Raw genomic sequence first — 24,545 nt, 5'->3', positions numbered from 1 at the left:
TTCGGAGTAGGTTAACCGATTGCAATGAAACTTTGGAATTTTGTTATATATAGTAAGACTAATCTTTAACGTAAATTTCAGCTTAAAATATTTGTTAGTTTATAAGATTTGCAATAATAACAAAAAATTTTAAACTGCTATATTTTCCGTTCTAATAATCGGATTGAGGTCTACTTTTTTTTAAAATGTTAAGGAAAATGAGAGGAATAAATCTCTTTCAGAACAATTTTTTATAATTTTACAACTAAAAAGATTAGTAAATAATAATTGAATAAATTTCAAGCGACAATCTAAAATTTAATCACTTAAACGCTAAAATGATCTTACCTGTGTTTTCTTTAATGTTCCAAAGGAATCCAATTGTAAATGCAAGTAAATCTCGTAAACTAACAAATATTTTAAGCTGAAATTTACGTTAAAGATTAGTCTTACTATATATAACAAAATTCCAAAGTTTCATTGCAATCGGTTAACCTACTCCGAAAAAGTCGAAATCTCACCTGGAATCGCACTTTAACATTTTTTTATATTCACGAAAATCTATTTTCTATTTTATTTCGATATTTTAATTCTATATTCTATTATAGTTTGATTCGGAATCAAATTAAAACTCTTTAGGGTTTTAATACGTCTACTTCGGTTTGATTTTATTTAGTTTGTTGTTATTTTACAAATTCGGTACAAATCTTAATTCAAGCTAATTTTTACATTCTTAAAAACAAGATATTTTAAAATTCTCCTTTATTTTCTTTACTACGAAAACGATGATAAGTAAAATAAATTAACTAAGAAAATAAATTAGAGACTGTACCATCCTGGCATTTGAAATCTATCTGATCGTTTGTTAAATTTCAAATAGTCTTGAAATCCTTTTTTCATCATCTCCAGTTGTTCAGTTTCTTCTTCTTTGTCTTTTTTTACTTCCTCTGTTACAAAAACATCAGGAAATTCGAAGCTCTCATTTCTATTCTGAAGAGAAATAATAATTAGTATTTCAGGGAAATTCTTTTTATAAGCAGTTATTTTTAAGATAACTCTGAATTTTAAATATTTAAATTAATTTCATTTAATAATTTTTATTGTATAATTGTTTAAATTTAACAATTTAATTTTACTAAATTTGTTTCTAAAATATTGCTTTTAAAATATAATTTTCATTTTTATTATTAAACTTACCAAAACAACATATGCTATTTTAATATCATCATCTTTTACAACGTAACCAGTTTTTTTAGTGCTTGTTTCTCCTAATTTTATTCTTGTCCTTACATTAACTGATTTGATATTATATATTTTTTCTAAATAATTTTTTACATCAAATCTTGTCATTTCCATTGAACAATGGAATTTGACAATATTTTTTGGTTGTTTTTGTTCAGGCTTGACGAGTTTTAACCAAAAATTGGATAAAAAAACGCGCAATTGAGGATTCCCTCTTTGATAAAAAGGATACCTGAAATAAAATTATTTGAATCAGGACTAAAATGATTTAAGGGGACTTTTTGGTTTAGAATTCCAAAAAAATCGATTTTTTTTGCTTGAAAATGTTCCTTAGTATCGTAAAATTACTGTCCCAAAACATTTTTTAAAAAATATGTAAAAAAAAAAAACAAAAGTTGTAATCAAAAATTTTTTTATAGTCCTGGCTCAATGTATTATGTTATGAAAATTTTAAACGCGTTTTTCTCGAAAACACATTTTTCAAAGTGGTGCACGGCTTTTCTCAAAATCTACTCAACCGATTTTAAAAAACCAAAAACCATTCGATTCCTTAGTTAAAAAACTAGAGATTTACCTTTAAAACTTCATATTTTTACCCCCTGTGTTTTAATACAGGGGTAAATTGCCCCGAAAACAGGGCGTTTTTTCGAATTTTTGAGAAAAATGTTCATAAAAAATAAAAAAAAACCTTCTAAAAAATTGTTGTTTGGATTTATTCTCTAGAATAAACCCTTATGAAAAGATTCGCGTTAGAAATTTGAAATTATATATTACAAATTGTCCGCAATCACCTGTACCAAAAAAGGAACCTTTTAGAAGACGCTACAGCTAAGAAAATGAACTAAATACACTCAAAAAAATTTTTTTTTAATTTTCTCTATGTAATGTGCAACAATGTCAGAAAAGAATTTTTACAATTTATTTAATAATTTTCTTACAACAAAAGTTTTAAAACGTGTCTTTTTTGTCAATTCTAAACCAGAAGGTCCCCTTAAATTAACTTCGTTTGAATAATGATTTAAATCGTAAGATTAGTTACATTTAAATCATGATTTAAAAAAAAATGTTGTAAATTAAAATGTTTCCAGCATTTTTTAAAATAAATTCTTATTAAATAGATTTATAAATAATAAATTTATCAAAAATTATTTACTTTTTGTCAATATAAATTTTTGAAAACACGACTTTTTAAAATATTTGTTTAAAAATCTTTATATTACATCAAAACTATTATAATTAATTTAAATTAAATTTGAAAACGTATTGTTTGATTTATTTAAGCAATTTTACTATTATTACAAAGTTATTAAAGTTGCAAAACTCAAAACATTTAAAAAAAATTTCTTTTTGAATAATTTTAGTTCAAAATTTTTATATATCAATTCTAATATTTTCTAAAAAAAAAAGAAAAACTCTAGTAATCCAAACTTTTTAAGATTTATTTATTATTTATTTATTTATTTATTAATATATAAGATTAAATATTACAAAATTTATGACTTAAGGGGAGGGACCGCTGAAATTTCAACCTTTCGAAATTTAGGATGTTTAAGATTGATTTTAATTTTTTTTCTGGCAAAATTGAGTATATTTGACCTAGACAGTGAAAAGGGGGCTTACGTGCGAAAAAATTAATTTTTTATTGATTGGTGATTTTGATAGAAAAAAGTTTACTCAATCAGAATCACCAATCAATAAAATATCGATTTTTTCGCACGTAAGCCCCCTTTTCACTGTCAAGGTCACATATATAAAAATGTAATATACCATGGGAGATTGAAAAACAATTAATTCATTAATAATTATTATATAATAATAAAATGCTTAGTCTGTCCTTCTGTCCTAACTTGAAGTTGGCCTTTTCTGATTTCACGTTTTTTTTTTTTTAATAGTAATCTTATGACGTGTCAAATTTTGACAATTCTTTTTCACATTTTTGCCTAATTTTTATAATTGTGTTTCTATATTTCGGAATAAGTTTCTTTAAAATTCCAAATTTCAAAATTCAATTCACGAAGCTGAAGTACACAACGTTTACCAACGAAATTTTTTTTAAACTTGTATATTGATTCAAAAATTGTATACAAATACAAAAAATTTATGATAAGAAAAAAGATGCGCCAGGAAATTTCGTACAAGATAGTAATTTGAAAAAAAATTATTTTTAAAAATCAATTTTTAAGGTACCAGGGGCCAACGAATACCTATTAAATATTAATTATAAAAAAACAGGCCTCGAATCAACTTAAAGACACAAAAAAATCGTTTTAGTCGATTTATATTCCAAAAAAAAGTGGATTTGTTTTTTATTTTAACAAAAATATTTTACAGATTTTTAAATGAAAAATTTTTTTTTAAATAATAATCGTTTTCGAAGGGTTAAAGTTGAAATTTTTAGAAATAATTAAATTTCAAAAGATATTGTTAATTTTCAAACAATTATTAAATTTTACAGAACTAAAAATAATTAATCAAACAATTTTTTAAAAACATTTTTTAAATTTAATTGAATTTTCAAAGATTAAAAATTGAGATTTTTGAAATTAATTGAAACTTTGAGTGTTTTGAAATTAAAATTTTAGATGATTTCACTAAATTTATAAGAAAATGCGGACAAAATACAATAATGTGAAAATCATTTTTAATTGAAAAATGGTTTCAGATAGTTGAAATTTCAAAGAATATTATTAAAATGGTTAAAAATAATTGAATTTCCTTAGAGTTATAATTGAAATTATTAAATTTCAAAAAAAAAATTGACGATGGAAAATTTTAGAAATAATTAAATTTTAGATGCTTTTAATTTCAAATTATTGAAAATTCAATTAATTTTGAATTCAAATTTTTGAGAATAATGAAATTTTATTTGATTTTAAATTTGGAAAATAATTGAATTTCAGTTCATTCTGAATTGAAAATTTTGGGAAATAATTGAATTTTAATTGAAATTTTGGATTATAATTTAATTTAAGTTCCTTTTTATGGTTCCATACTCGGTTCGGAACCCTATTAATATCGGTTTTTTTTTAAATCGTGTACCCCCCCCCTAGCGGCCACACGAATTTATCTGGAAAGCTGAAATTTGGTACACATATGTATTTTTGCGTGTAGATTACAGGAAAAATATAGCGAACTTGATTCAGCTCAATTTACATAGCGTTGTCAAGGAAAAATAAAAAATTTTGAAAAAATTGATTTTTTCTCCCAAGCGCACACAATATTCAACCCAGACAGTTCATATTTAGTATACAAATGTATTTTTACGGGAAAAATACAGGGAAAAAAAAGCAATCACTATTAGAGTTGATGATTAACTTTTTATCAAGTTTTTCAAGAAAAAATGACAATTTTAGGAAAAAAATGTATTTTTCCACCAAAAAGGAAACAAAATTTTATTTAAAGGGATTTAAATTGATATATTTTAACGTATTATTACGTGTAGATTACAAAAAAAATATAGCGAGCATGATTGGAGTTGATTATCATAGCGTTGTCAAGGAAAAACCATGAATTTTTACGAAAAATACCTAAAAATGACTATGTACCCCCCCCCTAGCAGCCACATCTTTTGACATAAAGAGCTCAAATTTGGTACACTTACGTATTTTAAAGTGAAAATTACAGGAAAAATATAGCGAACTTGATTCGGAACAATTTACATAGCGTTGTCAAGGAAAAATCAAAAATTTCGAAAAAAATGATTTATTCTCCCAAGCGCACATAATATTCAACCCAAACTGTTCATATTTGCTGCAAAACTGTATTTTTGCGTGAAAAATACAGGGAAAGAATGTAAGCGCGATTGGAGTTGATGATCAATTTTTATCAAATTTTTGAGGAAAAATGATAAATTTAATAAAAATTGTATTTTTCCACAAAAAACGAAAAAAATCGGACAAGTGCGAGTGTAACTCGCACTGAAATCGAGGGTTCCGTACTCGAAGCGAACTTATTTGGTATAAAAACAAATGTTTAAAAAATATGTGTTGTATGTTAAATAATATATGTGATACAAAAAGAAACAATTTAAAAAAAAAATTTTGAGAAAATTGTTCCTCCTTTGGTATAAAAACAAAAAAAAATTTTAAATATGTGTTGTATTTCAAATAATATAAGTGATACGAAGAGGAACAATTTTGTAAAATTTAAGAAAATTGTTCCTCTTCGTATCACTTATATTATTTGAAATACAACACATATTTAAAATTTTTTTTTGTTTTTATACCAAAGGAGGAACAATTTTCTCAAAATTTTTTTTTTAAATTGTTTCTTTTTGTATCACATATATTATTTAACATACAACACATATTTTTTAAACATTTGTTTTTATACCAAATAAGTTCGCTTCGAGTACGGAACCCTTGATTTCAGTGCGAGTGTAACTCGCACTTCCGATTTTTGATTTTTGATTTTTGATTGATAATTTGGATAATTAATTTTGAATAGAAATTTTAGAAAATAATTGAATTTTATTTCATTTTAAATTGAAACTTGGTAAATAATTAAATTTTAAATTGAAAATTGTGGATAATTATTGGATTTTGAATTGATTTTGAATTAAAATTTCGGGTAATAATTGAATTTTAGTTTATTTTGAATTGAAATTTTTAAAAAATAATGCAATTTTATTGTGATATATTTTTTTTTAAATTATAAACAATTGTTAAATTTCATAAAATTTTTAATTGAAAAATAATTTTGATATAATTGAATTTGTGATGTATTTCATTAAAATTATTAAAAATAATTAATTTAGTGAAGAATCATTTTATTTCAAAATTTGTTAAATATTTGAATTGAAGAAGATCTACATTTTATACTAAAAAAATGTATTTTATTTACATTTTTTTTCAAATGTAAAAAAAAAATGTCACATTTTATTAAAATAAGTCGATAAAAGTCGTAATTTTGAAAAAAGTCGGAAAAAGTCGTATAATCCGAGGCCTGTAAACATATAATTTTCATTATTATCATTTAATATGTAATAATATTCTAATAAATTAAATTATTATTGATAATATTAATCTTTAATTTCTTTATAACAAACAATTAAGCATTCAATTTGGCGCGCGTTTAATTTTGTTAGTTTTTTTAAATGAAACTCGAAATTTTCGAACACTTAAAATGTAAACTTTTGTCGCAATTTTTATTATTTTTCATTGCAAATTTTTTTTGTACACTTTCTTCATGATTCTGAACAATCAATCGTATGGATTTAAAAAAAAATCATGATTTTTATTAGCCATTATTAATAAATTGGTTTAATAAAACCATTTGGGTTTAACAAAGATGATAAATAATTTAGTACAATTTTTCTTCCTTAAAATTAACTTAAGTGGTTATGTGAGAAATTTTATTTATTTAAATTTCTCGAAATAACAAAATATGAATTTATCAATATTTGAATAATTTTTAAAAATGCATTTATTACAGTAAATTGTCGAAAAAAAAACAGAAATTGTTCAAAGGAAATCTAAGCGTAATAGTATTGTTTTATTTTGAATATTTATAACATTGTTGCCGGTTAATTTTAATTCGAAAATATACTTACCAACGTGTTGACATTATATATGTAACCTCAAAACAGTTCTAAACATTAAATTACAATTATCAATCGTTAATTATGATAAATATATTATTAGTTTCTTGATTAAAGAATTTCTGCATAAAATCAAAATTAATATTTTTGTCTTTCTTTTATGTTAAAAATAATAATATTGAATCCATACAAAACAATGAGGTTATGTACGTCAAAGATTAAGGCCTTAACACAACACTTTTGTGAAGGTCAAGCATAAAATATAGAAAAGAAGAGAGATATTCTTTTTCTATTTAATCTCTTTCCCTCTCTCCTTTTGTTTCTGTATATATAATTTGTTTTATATATAACGTTTTTTATATAAAATTAATATTAATTACTCGATTATTGTTATATTAATATTAAAAGAAATTTTATACTTGTATCCATAGTTTATATTTATATTATTATATTATAAGAACCTATTTACCCTGCTGAGTGACAGTTGCAGACATGTGATTTCACCCTAATGTTATTATTGAAAGTTTAAATATCCCTCAAAAGTTAAATAACATTTTCTCTTTTTGTTGAGAATATATGCAATTAATAATTGAATAATAGGATAAATATTTTAATGTTATTATTGTCCGTCGCAACATTTCTTCAATAAATGTTTGAAGTAATTATAAATATTTTTTAATTTATCTAATTAAGAAAAATACGATTATTTTAAGGTTATGATTTAGTTTTAGAAATAAATTATGAAACTGCTAAATATTAAAATAAATTTGCAGTCAGTTATAAGAATACAAATTTTTTACTTTTTAAAATTACAATCTTTTTTTTTATTTAGTAAAATTTATAATGTGAATTATAATATTGCTTTTATATATCATTAAAACAATATTGAATGAAAATAGTTACAAACATTATACGCAGTAAATTCTACTTTACTGTTTAATGAAAAAATGCTTTAAAATTATAACGTTATCTATTGGATAAATAGCTAAATGAAAAATTGAAATAAAAGGTTATCTTCTAGAACAGAAACAATATTTTAGAATCATGTACTCGTCACACTGAGATCTGTTCAATCAGAACAAAAATTGTTATAAAAGAAAATCTATTGATTATTTTCATTTGAACATTTTTTCAGAATTTATTCAAAACTTACTGCAAAAAATCATTTAGGTTATGTAGCAAAAAATTAAATTAAAAAAAAACAAGGAAATACAAAATATTTCAATTAAATTATTATATATAATAATAGAATGCTTGGTCTGTCCTTCTGTCCTAACTTGAAATTGGCCTTTTCTGATTTCACGTGTTTCTTTGAATAGTACAAGATAGTAATTTGAAAAAAATTTATTTTTAAAAATTTATTTTTAAGGTACCAGAGGCCAACGAATACCTATTAAATATTAATTATAAAAACACAGGCCTCGAATCAACTTAAAGACACAAAAAGACGTTTTAGTCGATTTATATTACAAAAAAAAATGGATTTGTTTCTTATTTTAACAAAAATATTTTACAGATTTTTAAATGAAAAATTTTTTTTTAATAATAATCCTTTTCGAAGGGTTAAAGTTGAAATTTTTAGAAATAATGAAATTTCAAAAAATATTGTTAATTTTCAAACAATTATTAAATTTTACAGAACTAAAAATAATTTATCAAACAATTTTTGGAAAACATTTTTTAAATTTAATTGAATTTTCAAAGATTTAAAATTGAGATTTTTGAAATTAATTGAAACTTTAAGTGTTTTGTAATTAAAATTTTAGATGATTTCACTAAAAATTTATTAGAAAATGCGGACAAAATACAATAATTTGAAAATCATTTTTAATTGAAAAATGGTTTCAGATAGTTGAAATTTCAAAGAATATTATTAAAATGGTTAAAAATAATTGAATTTCCTTAGAGTTATAATTGAAATTATTAAATTTCAAAAAAAAAATTGACGATGGAAAATTTTAGAAATAATTAAATTTTAGATGCTTTTAAATTCCATTAATTTTGAATTCAAATTTTTGAGAATAATGAAATTTTATTTGATTTTAAATTTGGAAAATAATTGAATTTCAGATCATTTTGAATTGAAAAATTTTGGGAAATAATTGAATTTGAATTGAAATTTTGGATAATAATTTAATTTAAGTTAATTTTTGATTGATAATTTGGATAATTAATTTTGAATAGAAATTTTAGAAAATAATTGAATTTTATTTCATTTTAGATTGAAAACTTGGCAAATAATTAAATTTTAAATTGAAAATTGTGGATAATTATTGGATTTTGAATTGATTTTGAATTAAAATTTCGGGTAATAATTGAATTTTAGTTTATTTTGAATTGAAATTTTTAAAAAATAATGCAATTTTATTGTGATATATTTTTTTAAAATTATAAACAATTGTTAAATTTCATAAAATTTTTAATTGAAAAATAATTTTGATATAATTGAATTTGTGATGTATTTCATTAAAATTATTAAAAATAATTAATTTAGTGAAGAATCATTTTATTTCAAAATTTGTTAAATATTTGAATTGAAGAAGATCTACATTTTATACTAAAAAAATGTATTTTATTTACATTTTTTTTCAAATGTAAAAAAAAATGTCATTAATAAGATTTTATAAAGTAAAAATTTATAATAAATGGAATTTTCTTACCGAAGAATTTTTGTTTAACTAATTTTTCATTTAATGAAACTTTTATTTATCTGTTTTTTCATATATATGGGTGATTCTCAGCGTAGCGCACAACTTGCTTTTTTTCATGTTGTGAAAGAAAAATCACAAATAATATTCACATAATATTTCGATTCCAATGTAAAAAGATAATTTCTGTGACTACAAACAAAAACCAATAGTTATTTTTGTATTTAACATTATAATTTTTCGTGAAAAGTGGTTTTTAAGGCTGAAAACGTCAAAATTTCACCTGTCCCCACAGGATGTTTAAACAAAAAAGTTAATATTTTTAGCAATGTGCACTAATAAATACAATTTCTGTTGCTATTTTAGTATTGTATATTGTAGTGGAATTGAATAAAAAAAAAGTTTGATCAAAAAAAAAATTATTTTCTTTTTTTTTTTGCTATTTATACTTGACTGCACTTTTGTGTGTTATTCTGCGTTTTATTATTAAACATTGAATTATTTAAATAAAAGTCAAATGTTAATATAGTTCTACTTCAGTAACAGCAAAAGTTATATTCCTTAAGTTGATTCATGAAGAAAATAATCAATTTTCTAATTGATTTATCCTTTATTTACACATTTTAAGATTCAAATTTGTACAGGGCATCACAAAATTGTCTCCACCGGCATCCACCGACCCTTCAATATTATTTAAAAAAATAGAATATAATTAAATAATAAAGGTTAAATAAAGTGTAGTTATATTATTTTAGTCTATATATATGTGAAACAAATGAAATTAAAAATATTTATTATAAACTATCATAGCTCCGGTAAGTTTATTATAACTTACCAAATAAATTTCTATAAATTACCGTATAAATTTCCATAAATTACTGCATAAATTTCCATAAATTACCAAAATAAAATTTTTAATTGTCGTTCGCGCTATATAAATTTTTGTAAATTACCACGAAATTTTTTATAAATTACCGAAATTAAAATCTTTAATTGCGATTTATGCTTTACATATTTTTATGAATTATAGCCAAAATTTCTATAAATTACCATATAAATTTCCATAAATTACCGCATAAATTTCTATAAATTTCTGAAATAAAATTTTTGATTGTCGTTCGCGCTGTATATGTTTTTGTAAATTACCGCGAAAATTTCCATAAATTACCTCGGAAATGTCCGTAAATTACCAAAATAATAATTTTTAATTCTGATTTATGCTTTACATATTTTTATGAATTTTAGACAAAATTTCTATAAATTACCGCATAAATTTCCATAAATTACCTCGAAAATTTCCGTAAATTACCGAAATAAAAATTTTTAATTGTCGTTCGCGCTATATATATTTTTGTGAGTTACCCCAAAAATTCCCATAAACATTTTAAATCAAATTTCAAATATTTTATAGAATTCAACAAGCAAAGAATTTTTTTTTAATTTGTTTAAAAAAATTAAAAAATTATAAAAAATGTTTCCGGCCCACCATGGATATTTATTTCTTGACACTTTATCTTCAAAAATATGTATTGATATTTATCATTTCGATAAAAAAATATTTTTAAAGTTTCAGACACCAAATCGTGCGCTACGCGTAGAATCACCCAAATCACTACAAATTTTTTTCAAGTTTTTTCATCCCTTAATACAGTAATATACTTAAGGAAACTTTTTTCTTAAAACTTTCTTAGAAACTATGCTGTCCCCATTTACCCCAAATTTTATAAAATTTTCTAAATTTTGGGGTAAATGGGGACAGTCAGTTTCATGAGTTTAAAGCTCATCTAAATTTTTTTCTGCTGCATAAAATTAATAACAACTTAAAAAAATAAACCCGCAAATATTACCTTTTAAAGGATGAAACTTATGTAATTTGTGAAAAATAGCAATTTTGTCCCCATTTACCCCAACTGACCCTAATTTTCAAAAATTATTAAAAACTAAATTTGTTTTATGTACTAGGTACGTTTACCATATAAAAACTCAATAACAAACCAAGTATTTGTGATAAATAAAATAGAATTCTTTATTAAGAATTCTTATTATTCTTATTATTATTCTTTTTTAAATTTTATTTAGAATATTTCAAAATTTAACTGAGAAAAATTGTCTACATCTTTAGATTATAAAAATTCAAGATCAGAGTGTCTAACAAGGATTGAGAAAAAAAAATTCCCTGACTCCTCCCTGACATTTTTTTTATTTTTCCCTGACTTTTTAATAACTTTATTTCTGCTTTTTTTGGACAAAAATATGGTTATTGACATATTTAACAATAAATTAATTTATAATGGTAGTAACAAATGGTAATAAAAACCATTCAAGTTTTTTTAGATTAAAAAATTTTTAAATTCACAAAAAATTTTAATTTTTGTATAAATTTACAGAAATTTTTCTGACTTTGAATGAAATTTTTCTAAATTCCCTGACTTTCCCTGACCCTTAGACACCCAGAAGATTCTTTTTTCTGAACCATTTTTATAAGTTTCATTTATTTTTTTTATTTATTTAAAGTAAATTTATAGAAATTTTTTTTCAGATTTTCAATAAAATTTTTGAGTTTAATTTGTCGCCAACTTATATTTAAGGTCAATTCCTGAGAAATGTTTGAGTCAAATAATGAAAGTAATTTTTAAGTCAGAAGAATTTTCAAGATTTTAATGCATAAAAATTTTAATCAGGAATCTAACGCAAAAATAAATTTTTAAAAATATTCAATAAATAAATCGATCAGTTATTTTTTACACAATAAGAACCAAAATAAATCTCATTTTATCCAAAAAAAAGTCAAAGAAATTTGCATTCATTGAAAAAAGTTGAAAAAGTCGTCCAATCTGAGGCCTTTTGAATTAGTATCAATTTATTAATTCCACTTTATAAAATTTTGCTGAATAAAAATTAATTGATTGAAAATTCAACGGTCCCTCCACATTATGAAATATTTTTTTTAAATATCTGATCCATGAAAATGCTGACCCTATTTGTAAATAAATAAACCAAAATAAAATAGGGTCAACCGGGGTAAATCCGAACGCTTTTAGTAAGTTTCAACAATAACATAAGTTTTTTCTTTAAAAAAAAATACTTCCGGTATTCTGATGCATGAAGTTGTTACTTTACTTCCATAGAACAATTTTATGGGGTAGAAAAAATTTTTGATAAATTACAATCGCAGGAAACTTAGCGTTCGTATTTACCTCAATACTTTGCAACTTTCCTAAAATATGGGGGTAAATACGAACGCCACTGTATTTCAGAAAAATCTTAGGGAAAATAAATTTAAAGTATTGCAATTGTTAAACTTATATAAAAACTCAAAAAAAATACGATAATAAACCTATTATGTAATAATGCATCATATATAAATACAAAAATCAAACAGGTTAAAAATTAAAATGCATTACACAATTAAAACCTTCAATAACTTTATCAAATCATAACGGATTTTTGCAAAACTTGCTACAGAAAGTATTTTGGAGTGATTGAATGTAAATACAAAAATAAAAGTCAAATTTTTTAAATTCAAAATGGCGTACTTTCCTAAAACTTATTTTTAAAAATCATCAAATTTGCTAACCCTGAAACCCCCCGAGTAACAATTTTCGAGCGAATCCAATGAATTTTTTAATTCTCGTCCGCCATTTTGAATTTTGAAAAACTGACTTCAAATTGGTAATTAGCGACCCCAAAAACCGTAGAATACCAAATTTTATTAAGATCCTGAAAAACTTTTTTCAACAAACCATTTGGCAAAAAAATTGAAACACTCCTTCGAGAGAACAGAGATTAAGTTTCTGCTTATTAATTACTAACGAGGATACGTATAGAAAGAAAAACTTTTTTCTATGTACTTTTATAATGTTAAAATAATAGTGTAATCAAATAAAAACAATTTTGTGTGGCTTTGATGTAAAAAAAAATTATTAAAAATACCGTTCGGATTTACCCCAGTTTTCCAATTTTCTTGGGTAAATACGAACGGTCTGATATTATTAATAAAATTTTACAGAAGGCAAAAATCAAATATAGTTTCTGTTCTAGTATTCATAACAAACAATTATAAATAATAAAATGAATTTTTAGCTTCTTTTTCTTCAAATACGAGACAAAATACTGAAAGAGTGTCATCTTTGATTTTCAATCTTTTTTGCAATACTTGTTATCTTTGTTTATGCTGTTGCTAATTAACAAACAAAAAATGGGATAATACTTAGAATCTCTTCAAGAGGATCTGAGGTAAAAATTCTCATATCGAACTTATTTTTAAAAATTTTAATTAAGCTGAAATAATTAGCGTTCGGATTTACCCCCCGTTCGGATTTACCCCGACTGACCCTATGTAGTTTCTTGTATGGTTTAGGCAAGTCGTAATTTTTAATTAATAAAAAATAAAATTATCCAATTTTTTTAATGGTTAACTAAAAAAATTTTCATAATTTAATAATTTACAATTTATTAAAACTTATTTGGGATTTTTTCTTAAAATAGTCTCAAAATCATTTTTAAAATAACTCAAATGTGTGTGAATTTATAAAAAAAATATATATATGGGGCATTCTTTCTCAACGGGAGAATTGCTCCCCCCAAAAATGGTTTGGACGAAAAGAGTTCAGTTAGGTCTCAAATTTTATGTATTTACGTCTATTTTGAAAAGCAAAGTGGCACTTTTTAAAATTCAAGATGGCGGATCTAATATGGCGGAAAATTAAAATAAACAAGGAGGGGGTCCTTTATGTTTATTTCATAAACATTATGCTTCCTCATTTTGTGAAGCAAAAAATTCGCTTCCTCGTGAAGGAAGCAATGAATTTGTCCAATTCAATTGATTGATTTAAAAAATTTCGAGTTAAAAATGTTTTAAATTAATTAAATTTTTTGAAAAATAAAGAAAATTTTAATTAATTTTGAGTGTAACATAAACTTTATATATACGAATCGATTCGTTTTAATGCAAGGAATACAATTATTTTATTCATCAACTTGAATTTTAAAAAAACACAAAATTTTTTAGCTAAAATATGAATTTTCGATTTTTCAATTTTTATTAATTCTCAAATTTTAAATCAAATCTATACTTTATATATACCAACCAATTCGTTTCAATGCAGGGAATAAAATTATTTCATATATAAACATGAATTTAAATAAACACATCATTTTTTAGCTAAAATGAGAATTTTTGATTTTTTAACTTTCATTAATTCTTTAAATTTCAATCAAATCTATACTTTATATATATCAATCGATTCATCTTGACATAAAGAAGACGATTATATTATATATTACCTTAAATTTTTCGATTTAAAAATTTTTTCAATTAAAAAAAAATTTTTGGAAAAAAGACGATAAAATTTTTTTTTTGGGGTATTTTTAAAAATCCTCTCGTCATTTTTGAGAGATTAATGTGTTAAATAAGCCTACCAAATTTTACCCAAATCCATTAAAACCTGTTAAAGATATCGTGTTCACAAAAACTATCCACACACACACACACACATACACACACACATACATACATCCGGACAATTGATCAGGATCTCATATAACATGTTTCTATATAGAGGAAAATTTGTTTTCACCATTTTTAAAAAGTTTATAAACGAAAGGACTACATAGCTTCCTCCACGAGGAAGCAAAATAGATTAAATTCATTTAAAATTTGTTACTTGCGAGTTTTTTGTGTCGCTGAATATGAATCTGAAGTCAATTTTGTTAAAGCAAGTCATGATTTTTTCCTAACCTCAAAAAACATGTCGGATTTAAGACAACAAGCAAATTTTTTTAAATAATCTCGAATTTGCTTAAACCTTGTTACTCAGGGGTTTTTGAGGTCGCTGATTTCGAATCTAGAGTCAGATTTTTAAAATTCAAAATGGCGGATTCAATATGGAGAACGAGTTTTTTAAAAACTATTGGATTCTTATGAAACTTGGTGTCTTTTCTTTTTCATATTCGTGCATTTTGTAATTTTTGTAATTGGTTTCTTTAGAATCCTCCATGAAAAATAATGTTTCATTTGGTAGACATCCTACCGATTTTATTGTTTGTATAAAGTCCCTGTATTTATGTTGGGTAATTGATTACTAGCTTTAATATAGTTTTTGCCTAAACATCTTTCACAACTTCAAGATAATTCTTTATGTTTGTAAACTACCAACAGAAAAAAAATTTTGATGAAATTTTAATTTCCTACAATGTTATAGGCGCCCTATAGTAAAAATGACTACCCTTAGCGGTTTTTTTTCCTCAAGCTAGCAGAATTTGTTCTATTAACACTAAACTTGTGATTATTACGTCTATTATTATTACCCCCAAATGACAAGTTTCAAACATAGATGGTCAAATTTTTTAAATTTCTGCAATATTAGATACACCATCTTTAATTTTTAAAAGAGCCAATATGCTTCTCATGACGATCTACCTTTTCAAATGTTGAAAATCTAACATCAGATTTATAATTAGCGACTCAAAAACCGTCAGATACTAAGTTTCATAAAAATTCAAGTTTTTTAAATTCTCGTCCGCTATATTGGATCCGCCATTTTGAATTTTAAAAAAGCTATCTTCAGATTCGTAATTAGTGACCCTAAAACCCCTATATATCAAGTTTTTTAAAAATTCACCATTTTTTAAAAAACTCGTTCTCCATATTGGATCCGCCATTTTGAATTTTAAAAAATCTATCTTCAGATTCGTAATTAGTGACCCTAAAATCCCTATATATCAAGTTTTTTAAAAATTCACCATTTTTTAAAAAAACTCGTTTTCCATATTGGATCCGCCATTTTGAATTTTAAAAATCTGACTCTAGATTCGAAATCAGCGACCCCAAAAACCCCTGAGTAACAAGGTTTAAGCAAATTCGAGATTATTTAAAAAAATTTGCTTGTTGTCTTAAATCCGACATGTTTTTTGAGGTTAGGAAAAAATCATGACTTGCTTTAACAAAATTGACTTCAGATTCATATTCAGCGACCCAAAAAACTCTCGAGTAACAAATTTTAAATGAATTTAATCTATTTTTATTTTCCGCCATATTAGTTCCGCCATCTTGAATTTTAAAAAGTGCCACTTTGCTTTTCTAAATAGACGTAAATACCTAAAATTTAAGACCTAACTGAACTCTTTTCGTCCAAACCATTTTTGGGGGGAGCAATTCTCCCGTTGAGAAAGAATGCCCCAATATATAAAAAATTAAAAATGTGCTCTAATGTTTAATTTTTTGTGCAGTGCAGCTTCCGGTTAAACTATAAATTATTAGAGAATATTAAAAAAGTCGTTTGAATAAAGCAAAGATGCCGGATATTAAAGTGACGCCACTGGGAGCAGGTCAAGATGTTGGCCGAAGTTGTATTTTAGTTTCGATGGGTGGTAAAAATATTATGTTAGACTGTGGAATGCATATGGGATTTAATGACGAAAGAAGATTTCCAGATTTTTCTTACATTGTTCCTGAGGGTCCAACAACAAATTATATAGATTGTGTTATAATATCTCATTTTCATTTAGATCATTGTGGAGCCCTTCCTTATTTCACTGAAATGGTAAGAAACCTTTAAGAAATTACTTATTAGAAAAAAACGAAATGTTAATAATAAACTTCAAAAAAAAAAAAAAAAAAAATGGTAAATTCAGTTATTAGAATATAATTAAAATTATTATTTCTCTACACATTCGATTATTTCGATAAAGAAAATTTATTTTATAATACCTAATAAATTTTTGAGGTCCATCAATTTTCCATAAAAATCATAAAAGAATTTTATTTGAAATAATTATGTTTAGATAAATTTTCATGTTTTGAATTAGCATTTGATAGAATTTCTTTTTATACGAATTTTAACTTTATAGAATTTTTAGCTGCCAAATTTTTTGTTTGGCAAAATTTTTATTTTACAGTCATTTTTTTACATTACTTTTGAGAGGTTTGGTTTAAAAGAATTTTAATTTAAGACAATTTTATTTTTATTTGTACGAATTTTTATTTGTCCGAAATTTCAAATGCACGAACAAACAATCGACAGAAAGATTTTGGCACAATTTTTAAAATTGACCAATTAGAAATTATCAAGAAAATTGTGATTGGTCAATTTTAAAAATTGCGCCGAAATCTTTCTGTCGATTGTTTGTTTGGCAATTTGTAATTTAGGACAAATGAAAATTCGGACAAACAAAAATTCGGTAGCTAAAAATTTTATGAAGTATAAAAATTCGTATAAAAAGAATTTCTGTCAAATGCTAATTTGAAAAATAAAAATTCGTCTAAAAAATAATTATTTCTAATAAAATACTTTAAAATAAAAATTGTAATAAATGATTTTTATGAGAAATTTATGCACCCTAAGTATTTTATATTAAAAAAATATTTTAAAATATAATAAATAAATAAATAATTTTGTTTTACAACAGGTTGGATACACAGGTCCAATTTACATGACTCATCCTACAAAAGCAATTGCACCAATTCTTTTGGAAGATATGCGAAAAGTTGCTGTTGAACGTAAAGGAGAGAGTAATTTCTTTACCTCTCAAATGATAAAGGATTGCATGAAAAAAGTCATTGCCGTTACTCTACATCAATCGGTGATGGTTGATTCTGAATTAGAAATAAAAGCTTACTATGCAGGACATGTATTGGGTGCTTCGATGTTTTATGTTCGCGTTGGCTCACAATCTATTGTTTACACAGGGGACTATAATATGACACCAGACAGACATTTGGGCGCTGCCTGGATAGACAAATGTAGACCAGATTTATTAATTTCAGAGTCTACATACGCTACGACTATTCGTGACTCGAAGAGGTGCCGTGAAAGGGACTTTTTGAAAAAGGTATCAACGAATAAAACTATTTATTTTATTATCACTGTGGACAATGCATTTTGAAAAAAAATTAAAATTTTACTAATAATATAATGAATTATTGAAAATTTTAATTGCACAAGATTTTTTTAATTATTAATTTAATTTTTAATTAAAGGATATTTTTAATAATTGATTTTTTTGAGAATTTGATGGAAATTATTGGTTAAGTAAGTTTATTTGTTTCGGACCACAGGTCCATACAAAAGAGTTGACTTAAGCTATATTTTTAAAGTACATTTTGGTACTATGTTATCCTAGTTTTTTAATTACATTTTTTATATAAAAGTTAATTGATTTCACTCCATTTGAATTCGGATCGTTTAAAAGATCTATACAGAAATCTTTTATCAGTGATTCGTCCTCACTGTCGCATACATATTTTTTTCTGATAAACTTATACATTTGACATTCTATTAACATGTGGTATAGTTCTTTCCCTTTCAGAATCTGTTCTCCACAGCAATAATTATCATTTAGATTCAAAATTTCTTTTTTGTAAATTATTCTAGGGTTATATATTTATTAATTAGTCTAATCTGAGCAAGCACCTTTATAAACAAAAGAGGTAATTTCATTCTTAAATAAGTTTGAGTTCCATCTCTGAGAGTGAGATTGGGAAGAATCTGAAGAGAACTAGAATTTGATAGGGAATTTACATCTTCTGCACGCGAGTAATTTTCATAAGTTTTTATTAATCTTTCTTTGTTTTCCTGAATAAATTCCAAAGTCCATACAATAGTCTCACCTATATCCTCAAACATTTTTTTAACTTGAGCACACCAGTTATATTTGGTATTACACTTTGACAGTTCCAGTTGATTGATTAATTGTAACAAACAGATTTTGGGGTATCTTTCGTTTCCCATATTCAAAATTTTTTCAATTAGGTTAAGTGTGAGTTTAAAAACTTTACACGCAATTTTTTGCGATCCCGTTTCCAATCTAATTGCGTAATTAGGTGTGTTTTGTGGTAATAAAAGTAGTTTTTTGTAAAAAGTTGTTTGTGGTTTTTCTATTTCATTCAGATATCGGAGGCCCCATATTTGTATTGCGTATAAAAAAGTACTACTAACTAAGGAGTTAAATATTTTTGGAATCGGTTCCCACGAGTTTAATTCCATTCGGTTTATTATTGATATTGACGAACTCGTTGCCAATGCTGCGGACGAGATCGCACCCCTCAGGGACGCCTCTGAGGAAGCTGTGTAAGTTTGAGGTATTCCTAGATAAGTATAGTTTTTAACAACTTCAATTTTTTTATTCTCGTATTTAAAATTTATTTTTTTTTGACGACCGACCCTCTTTTTTATAGATAATAATTTTTGTTTTTTTTTCATTTACTTCTAATTGATTTTTAATACAGTATTTATAAAAGGCTTTTAGTATTTTTTTGAGAGCTGCAGGAGAGTCCGCGAGCACTACGATGTCGTCCGCATACGCAAGTAAAATAATTTCGTTACGGTGTCCAATCGAAATCCCTCTTACACCTTCTTCTTTCAAAAATTCCTCTAAATCTGACAAGAACAAAGAAAACAAGATCGGACTAGTTTTTTCTCCTTGGAGTAAACCTTTAGTTACTTTTACCGGCTTTTAAATACCCTTTTCGTTTTGTACAGTTATAGTTGCTTTTGCATAAAAATCAATTAGAATTTTTGTCACTTTATAACCTAAACCCATTTTATATAACTTCTCCCACAGCAACTTATGGGAAACAGAAGGGAAAGCATTGCTGAAGTCCACGAATAGAGCAAACACCTTACCCCCTTTTGTACTAAGTCTATACTGTATTATCGAGTTCAAAACAAAGATATTGTCGATACAACTTCGATTTTTCCTGAATCCCGACTGAAATTCTGGAAGCAGATCTTCGCTCTCCGCCCACTGGGTTATTACATGTGTGAATATTTTTGTAATACAGTTGACTAATGCTATGGGTCGATAGTTGCTCGGGTCGTGTTCATCACCTTTTTTGTAGATCATTTTTAGATTTATCTTTGACCAATTTCTTGGGACTTTTTCTTCTTGTAAAATCTGGTTAAAAAGGACACCCACATAATGAATCCAATTCGAAGGTAAATTTTTTAGAAATTCAAATGTGATTCCATCGGAACCTGGGGATTTGTTATTTTTGCTTTTTTTTAAAGCGTTAACGATTTCGTTAATAGTAATAGGTTCATCTAATATAGGATTATGTTTACTGTTATTTTTAAGTCAGTGATTTGAAAAAAAGTAGTAAAGTATTTATTCCAAGCTTCTAATTCAATGACGTTTTGTTTAGGATTATATTTAAATCTAAATTCATTTATTATTTTCCAGAACGTTTTAGAGTCTCTGCTTAATCTTAATTGCTCGAGAATTGAATTCTTGTGGGTTTCCTTTTTTACCATCAGTGTTTTATAATATAAATTTTTAAAATAATTATACTCTTTCGTCGTATTCTCGTTAATAAAGTTTTCGTTTTTACATTTTTTTAGTAATTTCTTTAAATTTTTTTTTCAGTGCCACACATTCCTGGTCATACCAGGGTTTCGATTTACCCGTTTTTATGTTAATTTTCGACGTCATACCAATTGAATTTGCTTTCGAGGATATTTCAGATATAAAATCGTTCGCTCTTTGATCAATGTTAAGGGTATCAGTCGATGCGTCTCAGGGAAGGGAACTCATTACTTCGAAAAATTTAAGACTAAGGTGATTTCTCCATTTTAGTTTATTAGTGGGTAGAATAGTTTTTTCTGTTTTTATTAAAGATATAATAATTGGAAAATGGTCCGATCGTGTAACCATATGAAAGATTTCAAAGTTGCTGGTGCGTTGTATGGAGGACAATGGCTTTATTGTCTTGAATGGCAGAACCTCGGAAGATTGTGCTGGTCAATATACTTACTTGCAAAATAATAAAAATTATTGGTTGAAATTATTATTTATTAAGGGTGTCAAACGTTCTGTGAAAATGGAAAAAATTGATTTTAAAATACTTTTTTCTCGGAACACGGACACTTTTAATAAAATTGGCCAAAACACCAAGGATTCTTATCTTATAAATTTCCTAAATCCAAAAGATTGTGCAAATCCATACAAAAACGCAATTGCAAAACGAAAAGTAGGAAAGTAATATAATGACAGGTTTATTACGTTCTGTCGCCGTCAGATGGCAGAAGCATGCAGGGAGCACAAAGTCGCTGCTGTTAATTTATTACTTTCCTACTTTTCGTTTTGAAATCGTGTTTTTTTATTAAGGATTCACAAAATCTTTCGGATTTAGGACATTTATAAGATAAGAATCCTTAGTGTTTTGTCCGATTTTGTGAAAAATGTAATTTAATTAATTATTTTTACCTTTCTTCATTAATCGTTACATTTATTTTATGAAAAATATTAATTATTATATTTCTATAATGGATAAATTAAAATTTAGTCATATCTGAATTTAGTTTAATAAAAATTAGACCTGTATAAAATTTCGAAAATATAAACATTGTTAAATATATTTAATCATCCAATAACGTGGATAAAAATAGATTTTATGTAAAAATGTTTGAATTTAAATAGTTTTTGAAAGTCAGCAAAAGTAATTTTTTTCTAGGTCCACGAATGTATAGATAGAGGTGGCAAAGTATTAATACCAGTTTTTGCCCTTGGTCGAGCTCAAGAATTGTGTATACTATTGGAAACCTATTGGGAGCGAATGAATCTTAAAGTACCCGTTTACTTTGCTTTGGGTTTAACGGAAAAAGCAAATAACTATTATAAAATGTTCATCACATGGACTAATCAAAAGATTAAAAAAACTTTTGTACAACGTAATATGTTTGATTTTAAGCATATAAAACCATTTGATAAAGCTTACATTGATAATCCAGGAGCAATGGTCGTATTTGCCACACCAGGTATGCTGCACGCTGGTCTTTCTTTGCAGATATTTAAGAAATGGGCGCCAAACGATGCGAATATGGTTATTATGCCTGGTTTTTGCGTTCAAGGCACTGTGGGACACAAAGTGCTTAGTGGCATTAAAAGAATTGAATTTGAAAATCGTCAAATTGTCGAAGTTAAAATGGCCGTTGAGTATATGTCTTTCTCGGCACACGCTGACGCAAAGGGAATTATGCAATTAATTCAAAGCTGTGAACCCAAAAGTGTTATGCTTGTGCATGGGGAATTTGCTAAAATGGAATATCTCAAGGAGAAAATAAGACAGGAATTTGGCATAAATTGTTATAATCCAGCGAATGGTGAAACATGTGTTATTACAACTATATCGAAAGTTGCTGTCGATACATCTTTGGCTTTACTAAAAGCTGAAGCTAAACAATATTCTGCTCTTCCTCCGGATCCTAAAAGACGTCGATTACTTCATGGGGTTTTAATTTTAAGAGAAGACGGAGTTTGTCTCGTTGATACTGATGAGGTAAGAAATGTGTCAGAATTTTATTATTTTACATTTATAAGTTAATATTTAATGCTTCTTGCAAATTCTCCTCCTTCTCATTATTATTCCTCAAAAAATTGAAATTTTAGATAAAAAATTAGTTTGTTACTATTCAACTACTTTTTTCACCCTAAATATCACTTTTTATTTACTAACTTAAAAGTTCGAGATAATTATAATTAAAATCCTTTACAGGTTGCAAGAACTACTGGTATCACTAAACATATTGTGAGATTTACATCCACAATATGTGTTCAGGATTCTGGACCAGCACACGCTACGACACAAAAACTCTTTCAACCATTGAAAGATAGACTACAAGGTTGGACTGTTCAATTAACTGATGGTTCAATATCAGTAGAATCGGTATTAGTGAAAGTTGAAGGTGAAGATGAAAATCAAAAAAGCGTTTATGTCTCCTGGACCAATGAAGATGAAGATCTTGGAAGTTATATTCTCGATTTTCTACAAACTTTATTAAGTTAAATAAATATTAGAATTTATGTACATATTATACCGGAGTGATGTAAAATATTTTTTTAAAGTTATTTTTCTCAATTTTATAAGAAAAAACTGAGAATTTATTTTAGTACATATAGTTTAATTTTTTCAGTGTAATTTTAAAAATTTCTACTGTAATTACATTTCTTAATAATGAATAATTTCTAAAATTCAAAATGGATGTTTTTGTTTTTATAATTTATCCGATTCGTTTGACATAAAAACACGAGATTATCTGTATCTGCTATTTTCGCCTATCAGGATTCTCTAAGGTTTCTCCAGAATCATTCCCTTCAGAAGTTTAACCATCATATCCAATGAACATATTGGTTTGAACGATGAGACTTTATCTAGAGATTTATCCCTTTTCCTAAGGACGACCAACTTCTGTGTTTTCCTGTCACTGAAAAACTCTCCACACTCGAGATATGTATTAAAGACGTATTCCGTCATTGCCTGGCGCTTTGCCATTTTTCAACGACTTTGTCACCTTTTTAAGCTCTTTACGGAAAAAACATACTTACCATTTTAGCACCAAACTGCTTTATCCTTTAATAGTATATGCAACTTCGTTTACCTATAGAAGTATGAAATAATGTTTTTTTAGGGTAAAGTAAGTCCATGCTAAATGAGTATAATAGTTATAGTCTTATAGTAATAGTGAAGTACTTTAAAAGCATAAAATTGATGACCACGAAGTACAACATGTAGTTTACCTAAAATAGTAAGTAATTTTTGGGGCATAAATTCTTGCAATCTGCGTTTTGACCACGCCTACTTTTCTTTTGGAACCATCGCAGGTTGCAAGAATTTATGCCCCAAAAATTACTTACTATTTTAGGTAAACTACATGTCGTACTTCGTGGTCATCAATTTTATGCTTTTAAAGTACTTCACTATTACTATAAGACTATAACTATTATACTTATTTAGCATGGACTTACTTTACGCTAAAAAAGCATTATTTCATACTTCGATAGGTAAACGGAGTTACATACTATTAAAAAATAAAGCAGTTTGATGCTAAAAGGGTATGTTTTTTCCGTGTTTAAGCGTGAAGAATTCATGCCTTTGTACTACACAGTGAGTATAGTCCTCTCTGAGGAACAACGCCCTTATGATCTTTCGAACCCAATTTAGATTTAGTCTTCTGAGATTGCAGGAGGTTCACTTGCTATCTTCGTGCAGTCTGTTGTTCCTCCCAGATTTTTCTCAAACTATAAACTTAATGTAATGGTGGTCGCTCATGGTTGTTTTGTTCAGAACCCCTCAAAACCATCGATATCTAAGTTAAGAGGTATTTTCGTAAATAATAAATTGATATCAAGAGACAACAAAA

The 24,545-nt window shown here is 25.8% G+C and overlaps 2 protein-coding genes across 3 annotated transcripts; one reads left to right on the top strand and one right to left on the bottom strand.

Moving 5' to 3' along the window:
* Positions 1-619: 619 nt before the first annotated feature.
* Positions 620-7,000, bottom strand: LOC127278118 (39S ribosomal protein L23, mitochondrial). The gene is made up of 3 exons (XM_051299661.1): positions 6,773-7,000; positions 1,177-1,453; positions 620-969 (listed from the first exon to the last, which is right to left on the bottom strand). Exons 1-3 carry the CDS (start codon positions 6,784-6,786, stop codon positions 799-801), a joined length of 462 nt encoding a protein of 153 aa, XP_051155618.1. The 5' UTR covers positions 6,787-7,000; the 3' UTR covers positions 620-798.
* A 250-nt stretch (positions 7,001-7,250) lies between these two features.
* Positions 7,251-23,383, top strand: LOC127278116 (integrator complex subunit 11). Of its 2 annotated transcripts, none has more exons than XM_051299657.1 (5): positions 7,251-7,418; positions 16,639-16,952; positions 17,818-18,240; positions 21,860-22,684; positions 22,901-23,383. In XM_051299657.1, exons 2-5 carry the CDS (start codon positions 16,704-16,706, stop codon positions 23,189-23,191), a joined length of 1,788 nt encoding a protein of 595 aa, XP_051155614.1. In that variant the 5' UTR covers positions 7,251-7,418; positions 16,639-16,703; the 3' UTR covers positions 23,192-23,383. The 2 variants fall into 2 exon arrangements, with proteins under 2 accessions (XP_051155614.1, XP_051155615.1); XM_051299658.1 differs by having other exon boundaries at positions 7,252-7,418; positions 16,644-16,952.
* The last annotated feature ends 1,162 nt before the right edge of the window (positions 23,384-24,545 follow it).

Source organism: Leptopilina boulardi, unplaced genomic scaffold (assembly GCF_019393585.1).
Source record: "Leptopilina boulardi isolate dan_hultmark-lab unplaced genomic scaffold, ZJU_Lbou_2.1 LbouV2_195, whole genome shotgun sequence".
Taxonomy (NCBI): domain Eukaryota; kingdom Metazoa; phylum Arthropoda; class Insecta; order Hymenoptera; family Figitidae; genus Leptopilina; species Leptopilina boulardi.
This window is presented reverse-complemented; position numbering and strand designations above follow the sequence as displayed.

Bases quoted from the DNA above. Each gene is read 5' to 3' on its own strand.
- LOC127278118 (XM_051299661.1), bottom strand. The intron at 970-1,176 runs GTAAGTTTAATA...ATTTCTCTTCAG, and splicing joins AAATAGCATATGTTGTTTTG to AATAGAAATGAGAGCTTCGA.
- LOC127278116 (XM_051299657.1), top strand. From the start codon at position 16,704: ATGCCGGATATTAAAGTGACGCCACTGGGAGCAGGTCAAGATGTTGGC. The intron at 16,953-17,817 runs GTAAGAAACCTT...GTTTTACAACAG, and splicing joins TTCCTTATTTCACTGAAATG to GTTGGATACACAGGTCCAAT. The intron at 18,241-21,859 runs GTATCAACGAAT...ATTTTTTTCTAG, and splicing joins AAAGGGACTTTTTGAAAAAG to GTCCACGAATGTATAGATAG.